At 47.4% G+C, this 21,032-nt stretch overlaps 1 protein-coding gene across 2 annotated transcripts in view; it reads left to right on the top strand.

Moving 5' to 3' along the window:
• The window catches only part of TRIO (trio Rho guanine nucleotide exchange factor), a 356,120-nt gene that overhangs the window by 211,619 nt on the left and 123,469 nt on the right, over window positions 1–21,032 (top strand). For both annotated transcript variants that reach the window (XM_069556151.1, XM_069556152.1), the window contains exons 14-21: window positions 1,595–1,790; window positions 3,231–3,397; window positions 5,303–5,422; window positions 6,432–6,623; window positions 7,026–7,175; window positions 10,961–11,075; window positions 14,560–14,675; window positions 17,863–17,985. In XM_069556151.1, coding sequence (XP_069412252.1) covers window positions 1,595–1,790; window positions 3,231–3,397; window positions 5,303–5,422; window positions 6,432–6,623; window positions 7,026–7,175; window positions 10,961–11,075; window positions 14,560–14,675; window positions 17,863–17,985 — 1,179 coding nt within the window. The remainder of the gene's footprint in view (window positions 1–1,594; window positions 1,791–3,230; window positions 3,398–5,302; window positions 5,423–6,431; window positions 6,624–7,025; window positions 7,176–10,960; window positions 11,076–14,559; window positions 14,676–17,862; window positions 17,986–21,032) is intronic.

The raw sequence follows: 21,032 nt of genomic DNA, 5'->3' as shown, positions 1-21,032 counted from the left end.
ATATTAATGTAACAGACACATATATTATGCAGACCCAGTAATAAAAGAAGAAATCAAGGAGATTGAGGCAATAGGAATTTGGAGAAGCCTAAAGATTTTTATTCTTTCCCATCTCACAGCTGGATTCTGTGTAAACACTCACATTCTCAAATTAATTTCACAATAGCTCCTATGGATAAAAGAAATTAGGATCCATGGGAAATGTAGAGATAATATTTGTTCACAAGAAAGTTTTTCCTCTTTTCTGGATTTTATAATTTTGGTCATTATTTTTAAAAAGTATATCGTGTAAGTTTTCAGACCTACATAAAAGTAGCAAAAATTGTACAGTGCCTTTCCAAGTGCCTGTCGTCTAAATTCGATGAATTTGCCCATCTTACCAAGTATCCTCCTTTTGATATTGTTGTGCTATGGTGTTTTAGAGGAAAAACTCGACCAGCTGGTAGTGTTTCACTCCTAGAGACTTTGTAAGTACCTCTAAAAAGTAGGCCATTTTCTTACATAACCACGTCCCAAGCACCCTGCCAGTTTAAGAGTGTTTCTTTGTTACCTGCTAACACTCAGCCTCTGTTCAGATTTCTACAAGTGCTGCAGAGAGGAGGCACATGGGGTCTGCTCCTGCATTTGTGGGTAATGTTTTCATCTGGAAGTGTCTCTCTCTGCCCTTCTCTTTTTTTCTGTGTGATGACTCGTTTAAGTAACAAGTATCAAAAGAACCAGGTCCCACATTTTGCCTTTTTTCACTTGATTTCTACTAGGCTGTTTAACCATGTTTCTTTCCTTGGCATTGTCTATAACCTTACAAGGTGGATGGTGGTGGTAGTTTAGTCACAAGAGTCGTGTCTGACTCTTGCAACCCCATGGATTGTGTAGCCCACCAGGTTCCTCTGCCCATGGGATTTCCCGGGCAAGAATACTGGAGTGGGTTGCCATTTCCTTCTCCAAAGAAGGTAGATGGAAAGACCCAGTCAGATTCAGGTTCCTTTTGGTTCCCAAAGCTCCACAGCTGACCCTACTTGGCTCTTCCACAAGGCGGCTTGTGTCCTGTCTGGTCCCCCTTCTTCAGGAATGCTGCGGGTAGTCTGCAATCCCAGGAGGTGCCCTATCAGCCTCTCTCTGATAGTCCACTAGGTACCGATGACCTTGACCTGAATAGGTGATTTACTAGGATTTTTTGTTAGAAGTTTTCTAATTTTATTATTTCTACACTTAATAGCTAGATTTAACCATAAAGAGGAACTTTGCTTCATCATTTTGTGCTTGAATAATTAGTTTTCTCCTTTAAGAACCAATTTTGAGGATAAAGCTTGATTCCTTTTAATCAGAACCAAAGAGCTTTTCATTAACTTTTTGGATTTCAGCTCTTCTCTGGAGTTAATGGGCTTCTTTATAGTCAGTGTATTTGATTCAGTTGTGGTCATTTTTTAGGGTCTAACTGTCCTGTCTTTGGCCAGTAGGAGCCCCGTCCACTGACTTCTGTGTCCTTCTGGCGCAGTCTCATCCATCTCTTCCTCCCTGACCCGGCCCTGAGAGGTGGCACAGCAGGCTTTCATTCTTCACGTCTTGGTCCTAAGCAGATGATTTCCCCTGTCAGATCATCTCAGACCTGGAGTCTTGGAACGATGAGCTTTCTCAGCAAATGAACGACTTCGACACGGAGGACCTCACGATCGCGGAGCAGCGCCTGCAGCACCATGCGGACAAGGCCCTGACCATGAACAACCTGACCTTCGACGTCATCCACCAAGGGCAGGACCTGCTGCAGTACGTCAACGAGGTGCAGGCTTCCGGTGAGCAGCATGCCCGCCCCGCCTCGGCCGGGGCTCCTCTTGGCGACGGCTCTGTGGGCCACTCACCCTGGGATTCAGGTGTCACACCTGCTCTCTGCATGGAGACGTGTGCTTGCTTTCACCCACGTGAAAATGAATGTGTTAGTTGTTCAGTCGTGTCTGACTCTTTGCGACCCTATGGACTGTAGCCCTCCAGGCTTCTGTCCATGGGGATTCTCCCGGCAAGAATACTGGAGTGGGTAGCCTTTCCCTTCTCCAGGGGATCTTCCCACCCCAGGGACTGAACCCCAGTCTCCTACGTTGCAGGCAGTTTCTTTACCATCTGAGCCACCAGGGAAGCCCTCACCTGCATGATGTGGTCACATCTAACATTATGACTAGTGTACTTCCCCCTAACATTCTTTCAGGTTAATTCAAGTGGCATGAAGATTCATTTTACAAATGATTTATTGTTGTATCTCCATGAATGAAAAGTAAACCCCAAGAAAATATTTTCATGTCCTTTGTTGTTGTTTTTTTTTTCCTGAGTTTACATTTTACCAGCAGATGTCACTGTAGGCTCAAAACCGTGGAGGGACTGTAGTGTTAGAAATTTAGCAGCAGAAGGCAATGGCACCCCACTCCAGTACTCTTGCCTGGAAAATCCCATGGGCAGAGGAGCCTTGTGGGCTGCAGTCCATGGAGTCGCTAGGAGTCAGACATGACTGAGCAACTTCATTTTCACTTTTCAATTTGATGCATTGGAGAAGGAAATGGCAACCCACTCCAGTATTCTTGCCTGGAGAATCCTGGGGACGGGGGAGCCTGGTGGGCTGCCGTCTATGGGGTCGCACTGAGTCGGACATGACTGAAGCGACTTAATAGCAGCAGCAGCATACTGCATTACTCCTGTTTCACAAGTCAGATTCAGTGCTTTCTCAAGAGTTGAACAGGTATGCGGTAGATAACAAAAATAAGCCAAAGTTCGCTCGTTTATAAAGGACTTCTCACTTTGACCAGATATTAGTATAGGAGGAAAAGCAGATAAGTAGGTAATGAGTTTGGTTTGATTGTGCTTAGTCGCTCAGCCGTGTCCAGCTCTGCAGCCCCATGGACGGTAGCCCACCTGGCTCCTCTGTCTGTGGGATTCTCCAGGCAAGAATGCTGGAGTGGGTTGCCGTGCCCTCCTCCAGGGGATCTTCTCAACCCAGGTGTACCGCATTGGTTTGGTTAGCTGTACCTTAAACTTGGCTTTGGACCCCATCAAACTCATCCTCTGAGACACACTCGTGTGCTCAGAGGTGCACATAAACCCCCTCTGCCGGCCTCAACCTTCCCAGTCACAGCTTGGCCCCCGATGGGTAGGTAGGTCAGGTTCCAGATGCAGCGTGTACATCATGCGCCCTTTAAGAACAGGTTGAAGTGCTGGTTGAACTCAGGGTGTCCCTTCAACGTCCACAGGCGTGGAGCTGCTTTGTGACAGAGATGTGGACATGGCCACGCGAGTCCAGGACTTGCTGGAGTTTCTGCACGAGAAGCAGCAGGAACTGGATCTCGCGGCTGAGCAGCACCGGAAGCACCTGGAGCAGTGCGTGCAGCTGCGCCACCTGCAGGCCGAAGTCAAGCAGGTAAACGAACGGCCGGAGGTCTGAGCCGGACCCAGGAGGACCCACAAGTGCGCTCCCGGTGACTCGGATGTGCGAGCGCTGGGAAAGGTTGGCCCTGTTCGGAACACAGCCCTCCTGACGTAAGGGTAGAGCACGCCCCCTGACGCAGCTGCAGCTAGCTGAAAACAGCCAGCGCCCGGGCAGCTGTGCGCTTATTACTCTAGTAGAAAAGCCTTCGCCACCCGGCAGGCCGATCACTTACGAGTCACCTCCCCTTCGCTTGTTTTGTCATTGGTAATCTCTTGCCTGAAACTCTGAATGTGGTGCTTCCTGGGCTGAATAAATACATGATTTTTTTTTTTTCCTCCCCAAATAAGCTATTATCAATCTGCCCCAGACCACAGGCTGTGTATGGCTGGGGTCTTCTTGTTTTGTCAGAACTCTATACTGCCACCTCCCAGAGAGCATGGCAAAACACAAATGGACATCTGGAACAGATTGGTTTCAGCTCAGTGCCCGTGGGATTCCATGCCTGTGTGTATTAAGCATGTCCGTGACATTTTACCTCCTGAGCTGGGAAACCATGGACGTATGGATTCCCAGGATTCTGGTAGATGCACAGAAAGACACATGTTAAGTTTGATCAGAGGAGACTTAATGGTTGCCAAATGGCTGCCAAGTGTCCATTGTAGCCCCAGCCATCACCTCCACGTTCCAGGCATCAGGAAGGGGAAAGCATAACAAGAAAGAGGCAGCACCTGGATCAGTAAAGAAAGATGTTCCCCAAATGCTCCCAAAAGCTCTTGCTTTGATCTCAGTGGCTGAAATTACGTCATACCTGTAGCAAGCTGCCACGGTAGCTGAGAAGTGGCTTTATCTCAAGCTCTTTTCCACAAGTTGGGATTTTTCTGAATAAAAGAGATGAGGAAAGTAGGTGTTGGATGGGTAACCAGCAATTTCTGCCATAAGCGACTGTCCAGATTGACCTTCCACACTCCCTGTGGCTTCCACAGTCAGAACTGACTTCCGGTTCCGTGATGCTGAGACTGGTGGTGTGGTCCTGATTCTCAGCAGACCGCAGAGCTCATCCTTTGGTTCCTGTGCTGTCTCAGCACTGACACTAATGTGGAGGATACGTTATCAAGCAGTTTGGTTATTCTGCATGTTCCTCAGGCCTTAAAGGAGTGAAAGATAACATGCATTTTTTATTATCAGGAAATTTCTTTGCAGTAGTAGGTTTTCTACCGTGTGATTCTCAATCTGGACTAGACCCATGGACTAATGATCACTCCTCTGGATGCTCAACCCTTTTCAGTTCTCACTTGAAACTAAACGTGAGAGAATTAACTTTCCTTTTATTTTTTAAAGTTAAGGTTTTGTGTGTGTGTGTGTGTGTGTGTAAACTTGTATTTTTTTATTTTTGGTTGTGCTGGTTCTTCCTTGCTGCCTGGGCTTTTCTCGAGTTGTGGCAGGGGGAGGCTCCTCTCCAGCTGCGGTGTGCAGGCTTCTCATTGCAGTGGCTTGTCTCGTGGAGCCCAGGCTGTCGGATGCACTGGCTTCAGTGGTCGCGGCCCCCAGGCTCTAGAGCACAGGCTCAGTCATTGCGGCGCACAGGCTTAGGTGCTCCAAGGCTTGTGGGATCTTCCCGGACCAGGGAAGGAACCCGTGTGTCTCCTACACTGGCAGGCAGATTCTTTACCCCTGAGCCACCAGAGAGGCCCCAGAATTAATTTCAAAATGCAGCACTTAACGCTCAGATCGCACAGAAGGAAAGCAGGCAGTTGCCAGTACGGTCACAAGGAAGTCAGTGCTCCCTAGCCGACAGGAGCCGCTTGACCGCCCAGCCCTCGGGTTGCGTCGCCGCTGCACCGTGCCCGGACGCCCCGGGAGGGCCCGCTGCTGGGAGTCCCCCGTGCTGTGTTCCAGGTGCTGGGCTGGATCCGGAATGGAGAGTCCATGCTGAACGCCGGGCTCATCGCGGCCAGCTCGCTGCAGGAGGCGGAGCAGCTGCAGAGGGAGCATGAGCAGTTCCAGCACGCCATCGAGGTAGGGACCCGGGAGCCCTCGGAGCCCGGCCCCTCCGGCCTCAGGGCCAGCCCGCTAGGCCCCCTCTCGAGGCCCCGACCCTGGGCCCCAGGACAGCCGCGCCTGCAAACCTGCAGTCAGCGCGTCACAGGAGCAGGTAGTCCAGCAAGCGCTAGATGCGCCCATGCTGCCAGGGCGGCCTCGCCACAAGGGCCCCGGGGGCTGAGGGTGGCTCCTGCTGAGCCCCTGCTGTCCCGTGGCTGGCAGGCCCCGGCAGGAACACCTCGGCACCAGGGCCCCCAAGCTGGGGTCTTCGCTGAGGTTCTATCCATTTTGCTGGTCTCAGAGGCACAGCCCACTGCTGTGTAATCAGTCTTGACAGAGCAGGGTGTGCACTGGGGGTGGTTATTTTCATAGATCCATTGTTATTTTCATAAATCCAGTGGATTTTCATAGATCCATTGTCTGGCTCGGACCTCCAGAGAGCACAGTTGGTTCATTCTTGGCTTTTTTTAACTGTGTCTCTCTTTCTTTTTTGTTTTAATCAATAGTTCTTGAAAACTTGACTTGTCCAAAGTATAAGGTCCAGGTGAAATAAAGAGTGTTCACTTAGACCACCTTTTTCTCCACCCGTTCATTTGCCTCTGGCTGCTCTTAGGAGAAGGATCAATGGGCACAATACACTCGGAACATTTCAGCAGCTTTTTTTTTTTCCTAGAATATTGGCCACTAAGGGTTTTTCCTGCTGTTTCTGAAAAGTTGAAAATCCCGCAGCTGAGAACCATGCTGGAAAATTCCTAAGGCATTTATTTCATCCTTCATTGGGTAAACACAAACAGTTGTGTGTCAGCATAAGGACTTCCTTTTGCTAACCTGTCGGCCGTGTTTTTCCAAGTGTCCTAATGAAGTCGTGTTAACTGGAGTTGTTTCCGTGAAAGCAAGCAGCACTAAAGAAGCCGCAGCCTTCCCCGTGAGTGTGTGGCGTGACCCTCCCCCAACTCAAGAGCCTCCCCTCTCCCCTCCCCTTTAGAAGACACACCAGAGCGCCCTGCAGGTCCAGCAGAAGGCCGAGGCCATGCTGCAGGCCAATCACTATGACATGGACATGATCCGGGACTGTGCCGAGAAGGTCGCCTCGCACTGGCAGCAGCTCATGCTCAAGATGGAAGACCGGCTGAAGCTGGTGAACGCCTCCGTGGCCTTCTACAAGACCTCAGAGCAGGTGGGGGCCCCTGCCTACGCACCCCGAGACCCTACTCCCTCGGGCAACTCAGTCCCTGCCTGGCCAGGCATTCCTGGACCAGTCAAGTCCCAGTGTAGCAGAGAAGAGCAGCCCCATAGACTTCGGATTATTCTTGCTTATTAGGATTATTATTCCTTAGGTATCAAGGAATAACAAGTTGGAAAGGATCTGAGAAGAGACATCCCTTTCCCTCTTATTTAAATATACGTCCTGAAGCAGGGCAGATTGAGACAGGAAAATCCCCTTTCGTCTGTCCTTGTTCCTAAAAGCCCACGTACATCCCCACATCTGGTGATGGCCTCGGTGCTCGGGCCAGGACCGGTCACCCCTCCTGTCCCCTGCCAGGAGGCCCCACTGAGCCCAGCCCCTGTCCCACCGCAGGTCTGCAGCGTCCTGGAGAGCCTGGAGCAGGAGTACAAGAGGGAAGAGGACTGGTGCGGAGGGGCTGACAAGCTGGGCCCCAACTCCGAGACGGACCACGTCACCCCCATGATCAGCAAGCACCTCGAACAGAAGGAAGCATTCCTGAAGGTACGGAGCCGGCCTTCTGGGTGCTGGTCCCTTGCTCATGGGGTTCATAGGCCCAGGAGGCTCCACCTGAGCCTGGGGAGTATCTGGATGCCTTCGTCCCCACATGCCCCCAGTGTAGGGAGTGATGCGGTGACCCTGCTACCTTGGTGGCTCAGACGGTAAAAAAAAAATCCACCTGCAATGTAGGAGACTCGGATTTGATCCCTGGGTCGGGAAGATCCCCTGGAGAAGGTTACCCACACCAGTATTCTTGCCTGGAGAATCCCATGGACAGAGGAACCTGGCGGACTACAGTCCATGGGGTCACGAAGAGTCAGACATGACTGAGTGACTATCACCTTTCACTTTTGCATCAGCAACGAGTTAACTGATCAGAGATCTTGAAGTCTTTTTTCAGTTGTGATTTACGCTCTCCTTCTAGTTTTCACAGAGAAAGAGCTAGACAGAAATCCGTGTGTATAAAGAATGGGTAGAAGTCCCAATACCAAGTGATTCTGGACTGACATGCAGAAATTGATTTGCTGAAACAAAAGTGCTTAGAGCTCAAAATAATCTTCTTTGGAAATTCAGCCTTTTAGGAACAAAGACCATCTCGGAACATGTGTGAGCCCAGGGTAGAGTGGGCACAGAGCAGGAACACCCCTTGGGGTCACAGGACCAGTTACTAATACTTACTCAGGAAACGTTTCCTGCAAGAGAAATTTAATCCCATTCAGGCCCAGCTGGAAGTCTTGACTCTAAGAAGGTTTAAATAAGTCACTTTTCAAGGCTGCCTTGTTATTTTCATATACAGTCACACACGAGTCACTGGTGTGCTTCACAACAGTTAAATTTTAAAAAGGGGTTGAAAGGTTTAGCTACATTAATTTGGAACGGTTTTCCACCTTGCATTCTTCCACTTGTGAAAATAACCTCCTGGGTTCTGCTGGTGGCCACTCAGATGTGTTGAAAATAGGTTTGGAGTTTACTGTCCACTGTTGCTTGAAGGAGTTCAGTTTTCCTCGTGGCTCCAGCATCTTGACCTTGGCCGACACCATATCCGGTCATGTTTAATCACTTCTGTTTCTGTTTCATTTTGAAGGTGATCCTCTGAGCTGACGGAGTTATTAGAGTTATTGTTTGGTCTGAGAGAACAAATTGAAACTCTTTGAAAACTCTTAAGTATCTGACCTGTTATGAGCTTCTCCCACAGAGGTTTTCTTTTAAGCAAATCAAGATGGGAAAATGGAGCTTCTGGGGTCTTCAGTTACAACTGTTCAAATAGAACCTGAAAGCCCCTACCCCTGCTTGTTGCTGCCGTTTAAGTTTACAAACAAAAATCTAACACAGACCGGGTCAGATTTCTTTCATTCATCTAGGATTATGTCTTTGACGTGTTGGACATTTTCAAACATTTTATTGTAGAAGTTTAAAAATGTGTACAAAAATTGAGAGAATGGATAATGAACCCCTGTGTACGTCTCACCCAGATTCAGTCATTACCAACATGTGGGCATATGCCCATCTTTACTGGATAATTTTAAATTCTAGGTATTATGCCAGTGTATTTATAAGTACTTCTGTGTGTGTCTAAGTATTTAAATTCTTCCTTTCTGAAACCATTGAAGGTATGAAAGTGTTAGTTGCTCAGTCGTGTCCAGCTCTTTTGTGACCCGACGGATTGTAGTCCGCCAGGCTTCTCTGTCCATGGAATTCTCCAGGCAAGAGTACTGGAGTGAGTGGCCATTTCCTCCTCCAGGGGATCTTCCTGACCCAGGGATTGAACCTAGGTCTCCTGCATTGCCAGCAGATTCTTTACCATCTGAGCCACTAGGGAATCCCTCTGAAACCATTCTGTAACCATAATACCATTATCGGATCTGAAAAAGTAATAACAACTTATTTTATGTAAAATTCAGCAGTGTTCAAATTTCTCCAGTTGTCCCATGAATTTGTTTCTATACCTGGTCTTAATTAAAATCCAGACAAGGCCCATGCAATGATTTGTTTGGTATGTCTCTTAAATCTTAGTCTAAACCTATCCTCCCTTTTTCAATTAGCATTTATTAAGTAAAGAAATGAATTATTCATACTGTGGAGTTTCCCTCACCCCGGGTCTGATGATTGCATCCTGTGGGTCACTTAGCACCATCCTGGATTCTCTCCATTTCTCTTGGCTGGATTGAGGGCCTTGATCAGGTTCGGGTTTGAGTGAGTATGTGGGGTGTGCTTAGGGTGCCTCATGGGTGATGCTCTGTATTTCCCATGGCATTGCCTCAGGACCCACACTGTCCCCTCCTGCTGTCTCTGTGATCTGAAGGTTTATCAGAGCCTCAGACACGGTAAGCCCGTAGCATCCCTCGTGTACTTTCACATCAGCCTTTAATCCACTGGGTTTAGCTGCCAGTGGTGGTATCACTTCATTAGGAGCAGCACCAGGGTGGTAGTCTTATCGTTACCTTCTGTCTTGGTTAGATGGAAATTATTTCCTCCTCAGTTATTTGGTTATGCTAGAATAGAGTTTGGCCAAATAATGTGGGATTTATGCGTGACCGTTTCCCTCTGTTGATGATTTTCAGAATAATGAGCTGTTTCCCCGGCAACCTCTGCCTATGATCAGTGTGTTCTTGTAGCATCATCATGGATTTTAGCATTTGGTGTGTTTCAGTCACTCGCTGAAATCAGGTGTATGTCTTTTCATATCCTAAACTTGTCCTGCTGGTGACAGCCCTTTCCAGTCAGGCTGGCTCGGACATCTTTTTGACATGACCCTAGCAGTCTTCATGACTTTCTTGCTGTTTGACATGACAGCTTATTTCAGTCTGATCAGTAGAGGCTCATGGTGTATTTTTCTCATTAAAAAAAAGATAACTGCAGCCCCTGAAAAGGCCTAGGAACAGTGCTCAGCCCACTGATGACGAGCGTCCCCTGTGCCCAGGTTGTGGGCTCTTAGTACCGTTCACTTACGAGAAGGACACGCAGCTCCTTGAGGAAAAGATTGACTCCAGATGTGGGCTAGGCAATGGGGAAGATATTTCCCTTTCTCGTATAATTAAGGGATTTTAATCCCTTTAATCCCCCTGAACCATTTTGATTTATATTTATCTGTCTTCTGTTAAATAAAACTTTAATACATTAATGAAATTATTTATTTGACTTCTAAACGTGTGATATCAGTTGTCTGTTACTGAAGTAAAACCATATAACAAACCACCGTGCAGTTCAGTGGCTCAAACCAAAGGGTTACAGGCTAAGACCTGACGGCTAAATGCATTTACTCACGTTGATTTAGGTGTCATCCGTGGCTGCCTTCAGCTACAGTGGGCAGGTTGAGTAGGTACAGCAGAGACACGGAGACTGCGTGACTCAAGAGCTGAAAATTCGTACTGTCTGCCCACTGCAGAATTCCCAGCACGGTTTAACCCAGCCCTCCAACCTAGAGTTTCTCCCAGGGCTACGATCAGGTATTGGCCAGGGATGCAGTCACCTCAAGGCTAAACTGGGAAGAAAGGCTTCACTTCCCCTCTGGCTGCAGCCCAGGGGTCACCTTCAGTCCCTGGCCCCCTGGACCTCGCCATAGGGCGGCTCTCAACATAGCAGCAGGCTTCATCGGAGCAAAGGTGCCAAGACTGAGATTTTTTTTTTTTTAAATTGCAATGGGATTCAGCCTATGTATTCTCCAGACTGCAAATTGGCCAGATGGACGCTTTAGATGTGTGATAGAGCTCCATGCTCCCGTCAGTGGTATACACCGAAGGCATGTCTGTGTGAACCCTGTGAACACGTTGCTCTGCTTTGTTGCTTAGGCTTGCACGCTTGCCAGGAGGAATGCGGACGTCTTCCTGAAGTACCTGCACAGGAACAGCGTGAACATGCCAGGCATGGTGACACACATCAAAGCCCCCGAGCAGCAAGTGAAAAGTGAGTGAGCCAGGGCTCGGCTGGCGGGGCAGCGGGCAGCGCATGCTCGGACATCTGCTCCAGGGCCTCGTTTCATCTTTTAGAAAAACTTTTTGGTGTTTTTATTTTTGTTTCAGTGATGAAAGTATGATATCACATTTATAGGAGACTTGGAAGACACAGAACTAAGTTACATATAGTTCCACTATATATTACAGTGTTTTAAGTAGATGATTAAGACTTTTAGTTGGGGTTACAATATCAAACTCTCAAAAATTTGTAGAATGAAAATGCAGAGAAGTAGAGGATATAGTAGACCTGGAAAGCACTCTGCACCAGTTCAACACAGTTAAGATTTATCCAGTTTTCACACAACAGTAGGATACAAATTCCATTCCAATTCCCATAGATGATAAACTAGGAGACGCTGGAACATATCCAGGGACATAAAACAATGTGCAAGAGTTTCATGGTCTAAAGGTATTGAAGTCATACAGAGTCTGTTCTCTTATCACTGTGGAATTATGTTAGAAATCAGTATCAAAAGATATTTGAAAAGAACCCATTTTTTTAAGTGCAGTGTGACATTTACCAAGAGAGATCTTTGACTCAGCCATTGAAAGCCTCAATAAAGTTAGAATGAAAAATCACAGAGGGTGATTGCAGAGAAGAAAGCATGTAAATGAGAAACTAATGTCAAAATGAGAAATTAATATCAAAGATACTATAAAAAACCCACATATTTGGAAATTAAATGTCCACTAGGGGTTCATTTTAAATGTGTTTAATTTCATTAATCATAAGTTATCTTACTTTAGTAATAAAATATTAAATAAACATAGGTTTATAATTTATTGAGTCAAGTTGAGGGAGAAAATGCAACATGTTCAGGATATTTATTAACATAGACTGTTTTGTTCAAAGTAAGTGAAAATATGAATTGGAGAAAAAATGAAAACCAGAATTATCTATAGGCCAATTATTTTTAAAAGTTTAAATCACAAAAATGATATACCCATTTCATTGCTACACTGTGTTACCAGTTTCATATACTTAAAGCAGTATTAATAAAAGCAAATTGCAAAAGAAAGTTATGTAGATGGGTATCCTTTGAATTTAAAAATCTGTAAAAACCATATACACACATTCAGAAACGCATCGAAAAAGACCTGGGAGCAATTATACTAGACTGTAGGTAGCGTTGAGACAAGTGGAAGTTAAGGCTACTGATAATTTTTAAGCCATAGAATTCTGATTGACTATTTTGCAGTAAAAATGCATCCAAGTGATATATCACTTTCAACTTAATCATAATTGTTTCTACAAGTTGAATTGGAATGACATGGAAGTGGGTCCTCAGGAAATGATGAGAGTTGTTTAAAACTGTTGATACTTGGGCATTGTTCTATCAGCTTCCATCCTCACCCAAGCCTCAGCACTGCCTCAGGCAGAGGCTACAAAAATAATAGACTAGAAAAGACTTAGAGCCATTTCATTTTGAGCGGTAGGTTAATTTTTTGACAGGTTTCAAGTTTCAGTCCTAATTAGTTTCACTAAACTAGTTCACTTTCTCAAGCAAAGAGACCATAGCAATACCAACCACCAAGCTGTGGGTACATGTGACTCGCAGGCTCCTGCTTCTCACAGCACTGAGCTGTGAGGAACTTGGTAAATGTTTGTGGGAAAGTTGTTTTCCAGTCAAGTTATATTCTAGATATCACTTATTTGATTTGCAATTCCAGTCAGGGAATCTTTTTCTAAAGTTGTTTTTCTTTTTAATCTGTTTACTTTATAAACTTCTTGAGTAAAAACAGACTCACTGTAAAGGTTTTTTAAAGTGTACAGACTTTATAAATTACCTAATTCCTTTGCCAGTGGTAACCTCTGTGAGGACCTTTGTGCATCCCTTCTGTGCGTGTAGATGGACATCCAGATATAAACATGTTTAGCTTCAACTCATCCATCTGGCTTTTTAGTTTTTGTGTGTGTGTTTTTTTTTTTAAATCACAATGGGACTATATTCCCCTGCAATTTTCGTCTTTCACTTAGTAATAATCTTACTCTATATCAGAATTGAGAGATCCGGTCTGTTGTTTTTCTTGTCCAGCACTGTACCAATTCCGTAATTGATTTAACGTGACCCCTAACTGACGTTCTCTTACGTTGCTGCCAGTTTTTGCAAACAGCACCTCGGTGTGTGTGCATCTGTACAAGTCGTGTTGGGAGCTTGTGTCAGCAACGTATCTGAAAGATAAATACCTGGTTCAAGGTTGCGCACGCCTCGCTGTCATTGCCTGTTGCCCAGTTACCATCTGCTGGGTCTGTACTCCATTTCCCTCCCTCAGTAATACACGTACGCAGGTTTCCTCTGTCCCTCCAGCCCAGGGCAGCATGGTCCTGGCCAGGAAAATGGCGAAAACTGATCCCGTTGGCTTGAGTGAGATGAAACGTGTGTCCATATTTTTAGTTGGCCACATATCATTTCATAAAATCACGACCTTCATGTTTGTATGCTTTGCTCATTTTGCCGACAGGTTATTCACATTTTTCCCATTCACTAGTCAGTAAATTCGGAGAAGGCAATGGCAACCCCACTCCAGTACTCTTGCCTGGAAAATCCCATGAACGGAGGAGCCTGGTAGGCTGCAGTCCCTGGGATCGCTAGGAGTCGGACACGACTGAGCGACTTCACTTTCACTTTTCACTTTCATGCATTGGAGAAGGAAATGGCAATCCACTCCAGTGTTCTTGCCTAGAGAATTCCCAAGGACGGGGGGAGCCTGGTGGGCTGCCATCTATGGGGTCGCACAGTGTCGGACACAACTGAAGCGACTTAGCAGCAGCAGTTGGTAAATTAGATCCATGTCTCATTTGTTCCCAGTGGTTTTTCTGGGCTCTTCATTGGTGTAATATTTTTACATATGTGCTGTTTCATTTGATCATGACAGTTTTAATTCTCATGTAATCAGATTGTTGTCTTACGTTTTCCTTTCTGGCTTCGTGCTTCTCGACTTCATGTCCTCTCCTCTCCTAAGAGTTTGGTTTTGGTTTTGTTTTTAACACCCTTCATTTTCTTCTACTGCGCCACCATTTTAACTGGCTTTTTTTTTTTTTTGTAAATTAATTTATTAATTTTAGTTGAAGACCTGCTGAAGTCCCTTCTGCGGGAATGTTCTCAGGGTCTTGCACAAAATACCTAATAATGGTGTTTTCCCAGGCATCCTCAGATTTCCCCAACAAGGAGCACAGTCGCTACCCCACTGACCCTGCTGACCTGAGGGGTTAGAGGCTGGCTCAGTGTCCTGTGACCTCAGTCTTAAGAGTGAGCTGGAGCGGTGTGGACAGGCATGTGAAGACAACCGGGCAGGCAGGCAGCGTGGCTCAGTATCTGATGATCTGCAGGGGCATTTGCGTTTAAAAATCTCTAAATAAAGATGCCTGCCATTTCCCGGGCATGTTGATTGACCGCGGGCACTGCCGTGTGGCTCTCTGCTTGCTCTCTCAGATATCTTGAACGAGCTCTTCCAGCGGGAGAACAGGGTGCTGCACTACTGGACCATGAGGAAGCGGCGGCTGGACCAGTGCCAGCAGTACGTGGTCTTTGAGCGAAGCGCCAAGCAGGTCAGTCACCCTCCGGCTCCTGCTCCCCACGCTCAGGCTACCGCCATCAGATGGGCAGCTGCTGACCCTGCAGTGGATGGCAGATCACGCCCTCATGAGCAGACACCACTTTGCCTTGCCTTTTACTTAAGTTCGTTGCAGGAAAACCCCACAGCCTCGTGTACGTGTGTCCCTCGGTGATTTTGGCCTCAACAAGCATGCCATTCAGCTCTGCCCAGCAGTCACCATCGTGATGATTTCAGTCACTGGAAAATAATACAGGCGCAGCTTTTTAGATCGCTGTGTCTACATTTTCAAGATACAAATTGTGCTTTTCAGATAAATGGAGCTAATGTTAAGAACTGTGGCAGCATTTCTCAGAATTCAGTAGAGTCAAAAAACTCTGCCGTACCTTTGGCTAAGGCAGAGACATCGAGAGGGTGCGTTTACCGTATCCCCCCGACCCCTCGGAAGTCATTTTGGGATCAAGGCCTTCAGCCCCAATGATCAGTCGTGGAGGTCGTTTTAGGGTAAAGTCTGTCTGATTGTAACTCAAACAGGAAGATTTCTGTCACTTCTCTTTGGCCTTAACAGTCGCGTAAGAATCCATAAACTGTTAGCGCAGAGTCTGGAGGGGCAGGGGCGGGGAGGGGAGGGAGGTTTTCTCGGGACCCCATGAGCTATCTCAGTCCCCGGGGCCTCCCCAGGGCTCCGGGTCCCTGGGGACCGCGCCGGACCTGCACCATCTGCTCCATCCTCCTGGAAACCTCCCTGACGCAGGCCTGACCCAGAGTAGGTGTCTGGTCACGGAAAGAGTGTTTTTCTCCGTACAGGTTTCCCTCTTGTGGAACAGACTCTCTTTAATCTGGTAAATGTCAGTCTCTCACGGTGGAGCCTGCTGCCCAGAACTGCTTGGCGTCCCAGGGCGGAAGCAGGATTCAGGGTCCCTGGACCTGGTGCCCTGACCCTGACCTGGCCTCTCCCTCATCTTGACCGACTCTCCAGGATGCAGTGATCATGATGCCCAGCAGGGGCGGAGAGCAGTAGTGTTTTTCAGTGTTTAAAGTCCACTTTCTTAACATTTTCAAAAAGAGAATCCAACCATATTTCATATTGACAGGGGCCTGATTTGATTTCTAATTAGAGACGGTTTCATCATCTCTCACACATCTTTCTTATCTCTCTCTTGAAAGACAAGCAGCCACAGAGAACAAAGTTGTAAATAATACCCTTGACAAAGAGAAATAATGGAACGCGCTGCTGCTGTTTCCTAAAGTCAGCTCATTTGCCGGAAATTTAAGATCATTCCGTTTTTGCCGTGACAGAGGATGACCGTCAGCCCTGCGGCCCTGTTGGGCTGGGCTCTGGTCTGTACAGTAACAGCAGACACGCAGGAAATACCGAGTGTGTGGGACACGCTGGTCTTGGTGGCCCCGGCCGGCTCGAGGGTTCGGGACGAGGCCCTGGGGTTCCGGGTGGGCCTGTGGCCAGAGACCCCGCCTCTGCTCTGCGCCCCTCGGGGCTCCGGGCTGCTCCTCCCTCCCTTATCTCCTTCAAGCTGGCGTTCAGTTCAGGGCTCGTTCTTGTTTCTTTTTCCTCTCTCCTTATCGCACACTATCGGTATCTCCCAGCCCTGACCTCCCTTTTCCGGTTTCCAGATTTAGAGACCCCACCTCCCTCCTTCCACTGGGGCCTTAACCAAAGCCGAAGTGGACCTGAGGCTCCCCGCGTGCCGTGTCCCCCCGTGTCTTCCCTGATTTCTGCCTTCCCCTCATCTTTCCATTCCCACCCCTTCACTGGGTTCCTCTGCCCTCCCCTCTCCCCCTTTGAGCCAGCTCGGGAACCTGCCCAGCCGTGTCCTGTGTACACTTCTGGGCCAGTTTGCTAACCTATGTTGCTTCCTTGCCAATCCCTTTTCCAACAGCAACCCCATTCACTTCCAGGCCAAAGATCCAGGCCCTGTGACCCCGAAGGTTCCCCCCTCCCCCTGCCCAGGGCTCTTCCCTCTCAGCCCATCCCTTCTCAGCCAGGGAGTCCCTCCGGGTCACAAGGACAGGGCCCTGGCCTCTCCCATCCCGAGCGCCCCCCTCAGCACCTGCCTGCGTGGTAGACACTCAGGCACCGCTCCCTCTGTGAGCAGAACCGCTAGGGACCTTTGAGGGAACTGACTTCCATGGTTTCTGCCTTGACTCAGTGTCAGCATTGCTTTCGAGGTGGAATAGCTCCACTCCAGCAAAACTAAAGTAAATTCTCAGCCAGGATGGTGCACAGCAAGTCTTCTGGGCTGTGGCTTTCTTTTCAAAAATAAAAGTGTTAATAGAGACAGTGATGCTTCTGTTCTTAGACCAGCAAATCACACTGGACCCAGAGATTATGAGGGCAGATATGGAAGCATTTTTGCTTTTATGTGTTTTTTCTATAGTGTTCCTTTTTTAGATGCGTATGTTTAAGCAAGTTTGATTTCATTTGCGAAGCGGGTAGAAGGGGAAAAACTGCTTCTGTCTAAAAACATGAAGGAGTGAGTAGGAGTTAGAATGTATCCTTCTGTTGCAGCCTGGGCCTGGCCAGCCCCCCTCTCCCCAAGGGGTGTCATCTCTCTCCTCCATCTGGGAGGTTGAGCCTCAGCTCCCTCCAGCCTGTCCCGGAGCATCTTACATGTAATGAGGAGGCTCCTCTGTGGGAGCCCCAGAAGGCAAGTGGGTGCTGCCCGAGGGCCCGCTGAAGGCAGGAACAGTGAGAAAGGCCTCAAGCTGCACGTTTGAAAGTTGGGCCTTTGCGCCTGCTTTCTTTTCTCTCTCTTTTTTCTTTTATTAGTTAGAACTCCCCAGGAAGGTTCTCAAGTCCCATGACGTGAATGTCAGTGTTCAGCAGCTCCAGGGTCTCCGACCTCATGCACGCTATCTCAGGCCTCTTCAGGAAGGATGTTCAGTGCACTCTTGTGGTCCTTTAGGTCCAAGGTCGTAAGAAACTCTTGAACTTGTTAGGCCTTGTGGATGCCCAAGTGACACGATCCCATTTTTCCAGAAGGTCCACCTTTTCTTCTCCTTTTGGAAGGAAGATACGTGCTTGAGACGCTCGTCTCTCTCTGAGGGAGAGTTTCTAGCTGGCGGGCCAGCCCGGGCCTGCGGATGTTTAAATGAGATGCCGGGGAGCCGGGCCTTGCTTCACTGCCGCCGAGGCCTGAACTCTCTCCCACTCCTGCGTCTAGGCTCTGGAGTGGATCCACGACAGCGGGGAGTTCTACCTGTCCACGCACACGTCCACGGGCTCGAGCATCCAGCACACCCAGGAGCTGCTGAAGGAGCACGAGGACTTCCAGATCACCGCCAAGGTGAGCTCGCGGCGGCCCCAGGCCTCAGTGGCTGCCAGGTGTTGCCCAGATAACCTCGAACCACGTGTGTACATGCTTAGTCATGTCCGACTCAGTGTGGCCCGTGGACTGTAGCCACGGGGCTCCTATGTCCATGGGAGTCTGCAGGCAAGAATACTGGAGTGGGTTGCCATTTCCTTCTCCAGGGGATCTTCCTGACACAGAGATCGAACCTACACAGGAGACTTCTTTACCATCTGAGCCACCAGGGAATCCTATTTTGTGTAAATAAGGTCTTAAAAATATTGTTGAAGACGTACCTTATAAAATGGAGGAATGGGGTGGGCCAGAGGGGCCGTTAGACCTTAATTCAGGGATAATTCTGAGCCCTTTTCATGCTGTCCCCACCCGTGCCTTCATTTATCTGTTTCCTCTTATTCCTCTGATTTTCTGGAAAGCCCCACACCTCCTTTATTTCTTCTTACTTCTTGGTCCTTTTCATTATTCTTCTCTTATTTTCATTCTGTTTTATTTCCCAAGGTATTTTCCAAGTACTTGCTGTTTTTATGGAACACTGGTGTTCCCAGCTTGACTTAGGCGGATCCTGTGGGTGTTTCCTTTCCTTGTCTTAAGCAGTGGAAACTGTTACAGTAGCATCATGCCCGGATACAGTGGCATCACGCCTGGCTGTCCAGTCCTGAAGCTGTCTGAGTTTGATGGTTGGCACAGTTTATGTCAGTAGCTATTCATAGGTTTATACAACTGGAGGCATTTTCAGTTTCCTGCAGAATTAAATACATCTCTATGGCATAGACAGTGCATATGACTATGAATTTTTAAGCAAGTATGTAAGAATTCACAGATCAGCATGAATATTTTCTCAATTGAAATACATATTTGCAGGGCTAATTCCTTTTTTTTTTTAACCACAAAACATTTTGGGGGTTTTTAGGCTTATCTTCTCAACTGGTGGTATTTTTGTTTTTCAGAGCTTTGAATATGCATTCTTTGTACAGTTTTCAGAAGCACCTCTGTTTTGGATGATTTTAAGGTTTTAGGAAAAGTTGGTTCAGATTTAAGAGTAGAAAATCAGTGGTCAAGCTGGGTAGCAATTGTGGTTAAAGAGTAGTAGTCTTCTTGTAAGGTAAGAAGATTGATTTTCTCCGGTGGCCCTTAACTTGGCTTTGAGAACATATCAATGGGGAATTTTTGAATCATTTAGGGTGACAACAGTTACTTTGTATCATGTCGATTTGTACTTTTTCACACTTTCTGTAGCAATGTCTGACTTCCCGGTAATCTTCCCTGGGCACTGCTCCCCCGGGCCCCGCCCCCACCACAAGCTGTAAATTCATTTTTTCGTTCAGCCTCTGGATTCTGGACTGTGGGAACCCACGGTCTCCGTTCTGGAGGAGCCCACAGGCCAGTGGGGCTCGGCGGGGAGCCTTGGCGTTCAGTGGGGGGTTACACCCAGAGGGGCCACGGGTGCTCCGAGGGGCCCCCCGCCTGCTCAGTTGAGGGGAGCTGGCCTTTGTTGCCTCTGCAGGTAAGCATCACGTCTTTGCCTTCCCTTCCTCTCGCTCCAGCACGGCTTTGGCTGTGTAATTGTTATTTTTTGTTAGTAATTGGATAATAAATACAGTTATTGTGTGCATTTGATGATTTACATTTGTTTCTTGAGTGTCCTTTGGTTATAAAGATACAAGGAAAATGCCTAAGATACCACTCAAGTAGACTGAAGTTTTGCTTCTTTGCCCCAACTTAAATTCCCGTGGATGCCGGCCACATGTGCAGCCAGACAGCCGTTCTGCACAACTTGGCGGGGGGGGGACACACCCTGCACACAGGGGGGGTGTGAATGTCACTGTCTAGGACTAAGCATTGCGGCAGCTTTGTGCCACCAGTAGAGGCTGTACAAAGGGACTTTCCCATTATTCCTAAATTTTCCTTTTCCTCAAACTTGGCTTGTGGTTTTTGGAAGAATGAGCAGTAAGAGGCATATTTTTGGCTCACATTTTGTTTAAAAAAAAAAAAAAAAGCATCTAAAATCACAGGTGAAATTTGACTTTTGTATTTTCCGAATACACAGAGCTGTTTCGTCTATTGGGTATATGGAATTCTTTTTGCTGAGAGGAGCTCATGGATTTTGAAGGAGCAGCTCGCACTTTTTATTTTCTTAGCATTTTTTCCTTGGTTTCTGGCTACTTTTCCCTTTCATCAGAAAACTCCCGCTGTGCTGCTGGGAGACATCATTGAGTTTTTCATGTTGAAGTGAGGCCCTTGCTCACCTTCTATCCCCCTCCATCTTACTGTCTCCTAAGAAGTCATTTTTCTGTTGTTACACAGAGAAACCTTCTTGTTGCTCTGACATGACATCTTCCAATCCAGTAGTTACATAATTAGTATCTCACGTTTTCAGGGTTAATGGAAATAAAGCCTCTCCTCACCGTCTGATTAAGGCTCATCTTGATTCCTTGGCAACTCAAGGCAGTAATTTTCTCAAAATGCTTTGCACGCACCACCTGCATCCAGGCCCTGGATGTTTACTTAGAAGAGATTTCAGTCCTCACCAGACTCCACACATACTGACCTGGACTCGCTGGGAGCGGGACCTGACACCGAGCATCTCTAACCATCTCCCCAGGTGGTTTTTATGAGCCCCTCTGCCTTAGGCTGACCTCACAATCTTGTCACCCTCTCCTCACACGGCTCCCTGATTGCCAGTCTCCTGTGCCAAACACCTTCTTTGACTAGACAGTGTCCAAGACCGCTGAATCTACATTTTCTCCGGGTTTCTGGTCGCCTGAGAACACCACAAATAAGGCTCTTTTGAGTTTGTGGGCTTAAGCGTTCAGTCTGCCTTTATTTTTCTCCAGTCCGTTGATTATGCCTAAAGATGAAGTTGTTCGAATTATAATATTTGTACACTTTAAAAACAAAAATCTGCTTTCATAAAAATCTCTTTACACAAGCAAGGAGGCTGCTGTGTCCTGCTGGTGAAGCAGAAGCAGGAGTTGTTAGAAGAGGCGCCAGGTGCCCAGCAGTGCTTGTCATATGCATTCATGCAA

This window comes from Ovis canadensis, chromosome 16, assembly GCF_042477335.2.
Source record: "Ovis canadensis isolate MfBH-ARS-UI-01 breed Bighorn chromosome 16, ARS-UI_OviCan_v2, whole genome shotgun sequence".
NCBI classification, from domain to species: Eukaryota; Metazoa; Chordata; class Mammalia; order Artiodactyla; family Bovidae; genus Ovis; species Ovis canadensis.
This window is presented reverse-complemented; position numbering and strand designations above follow the sequence as displayed.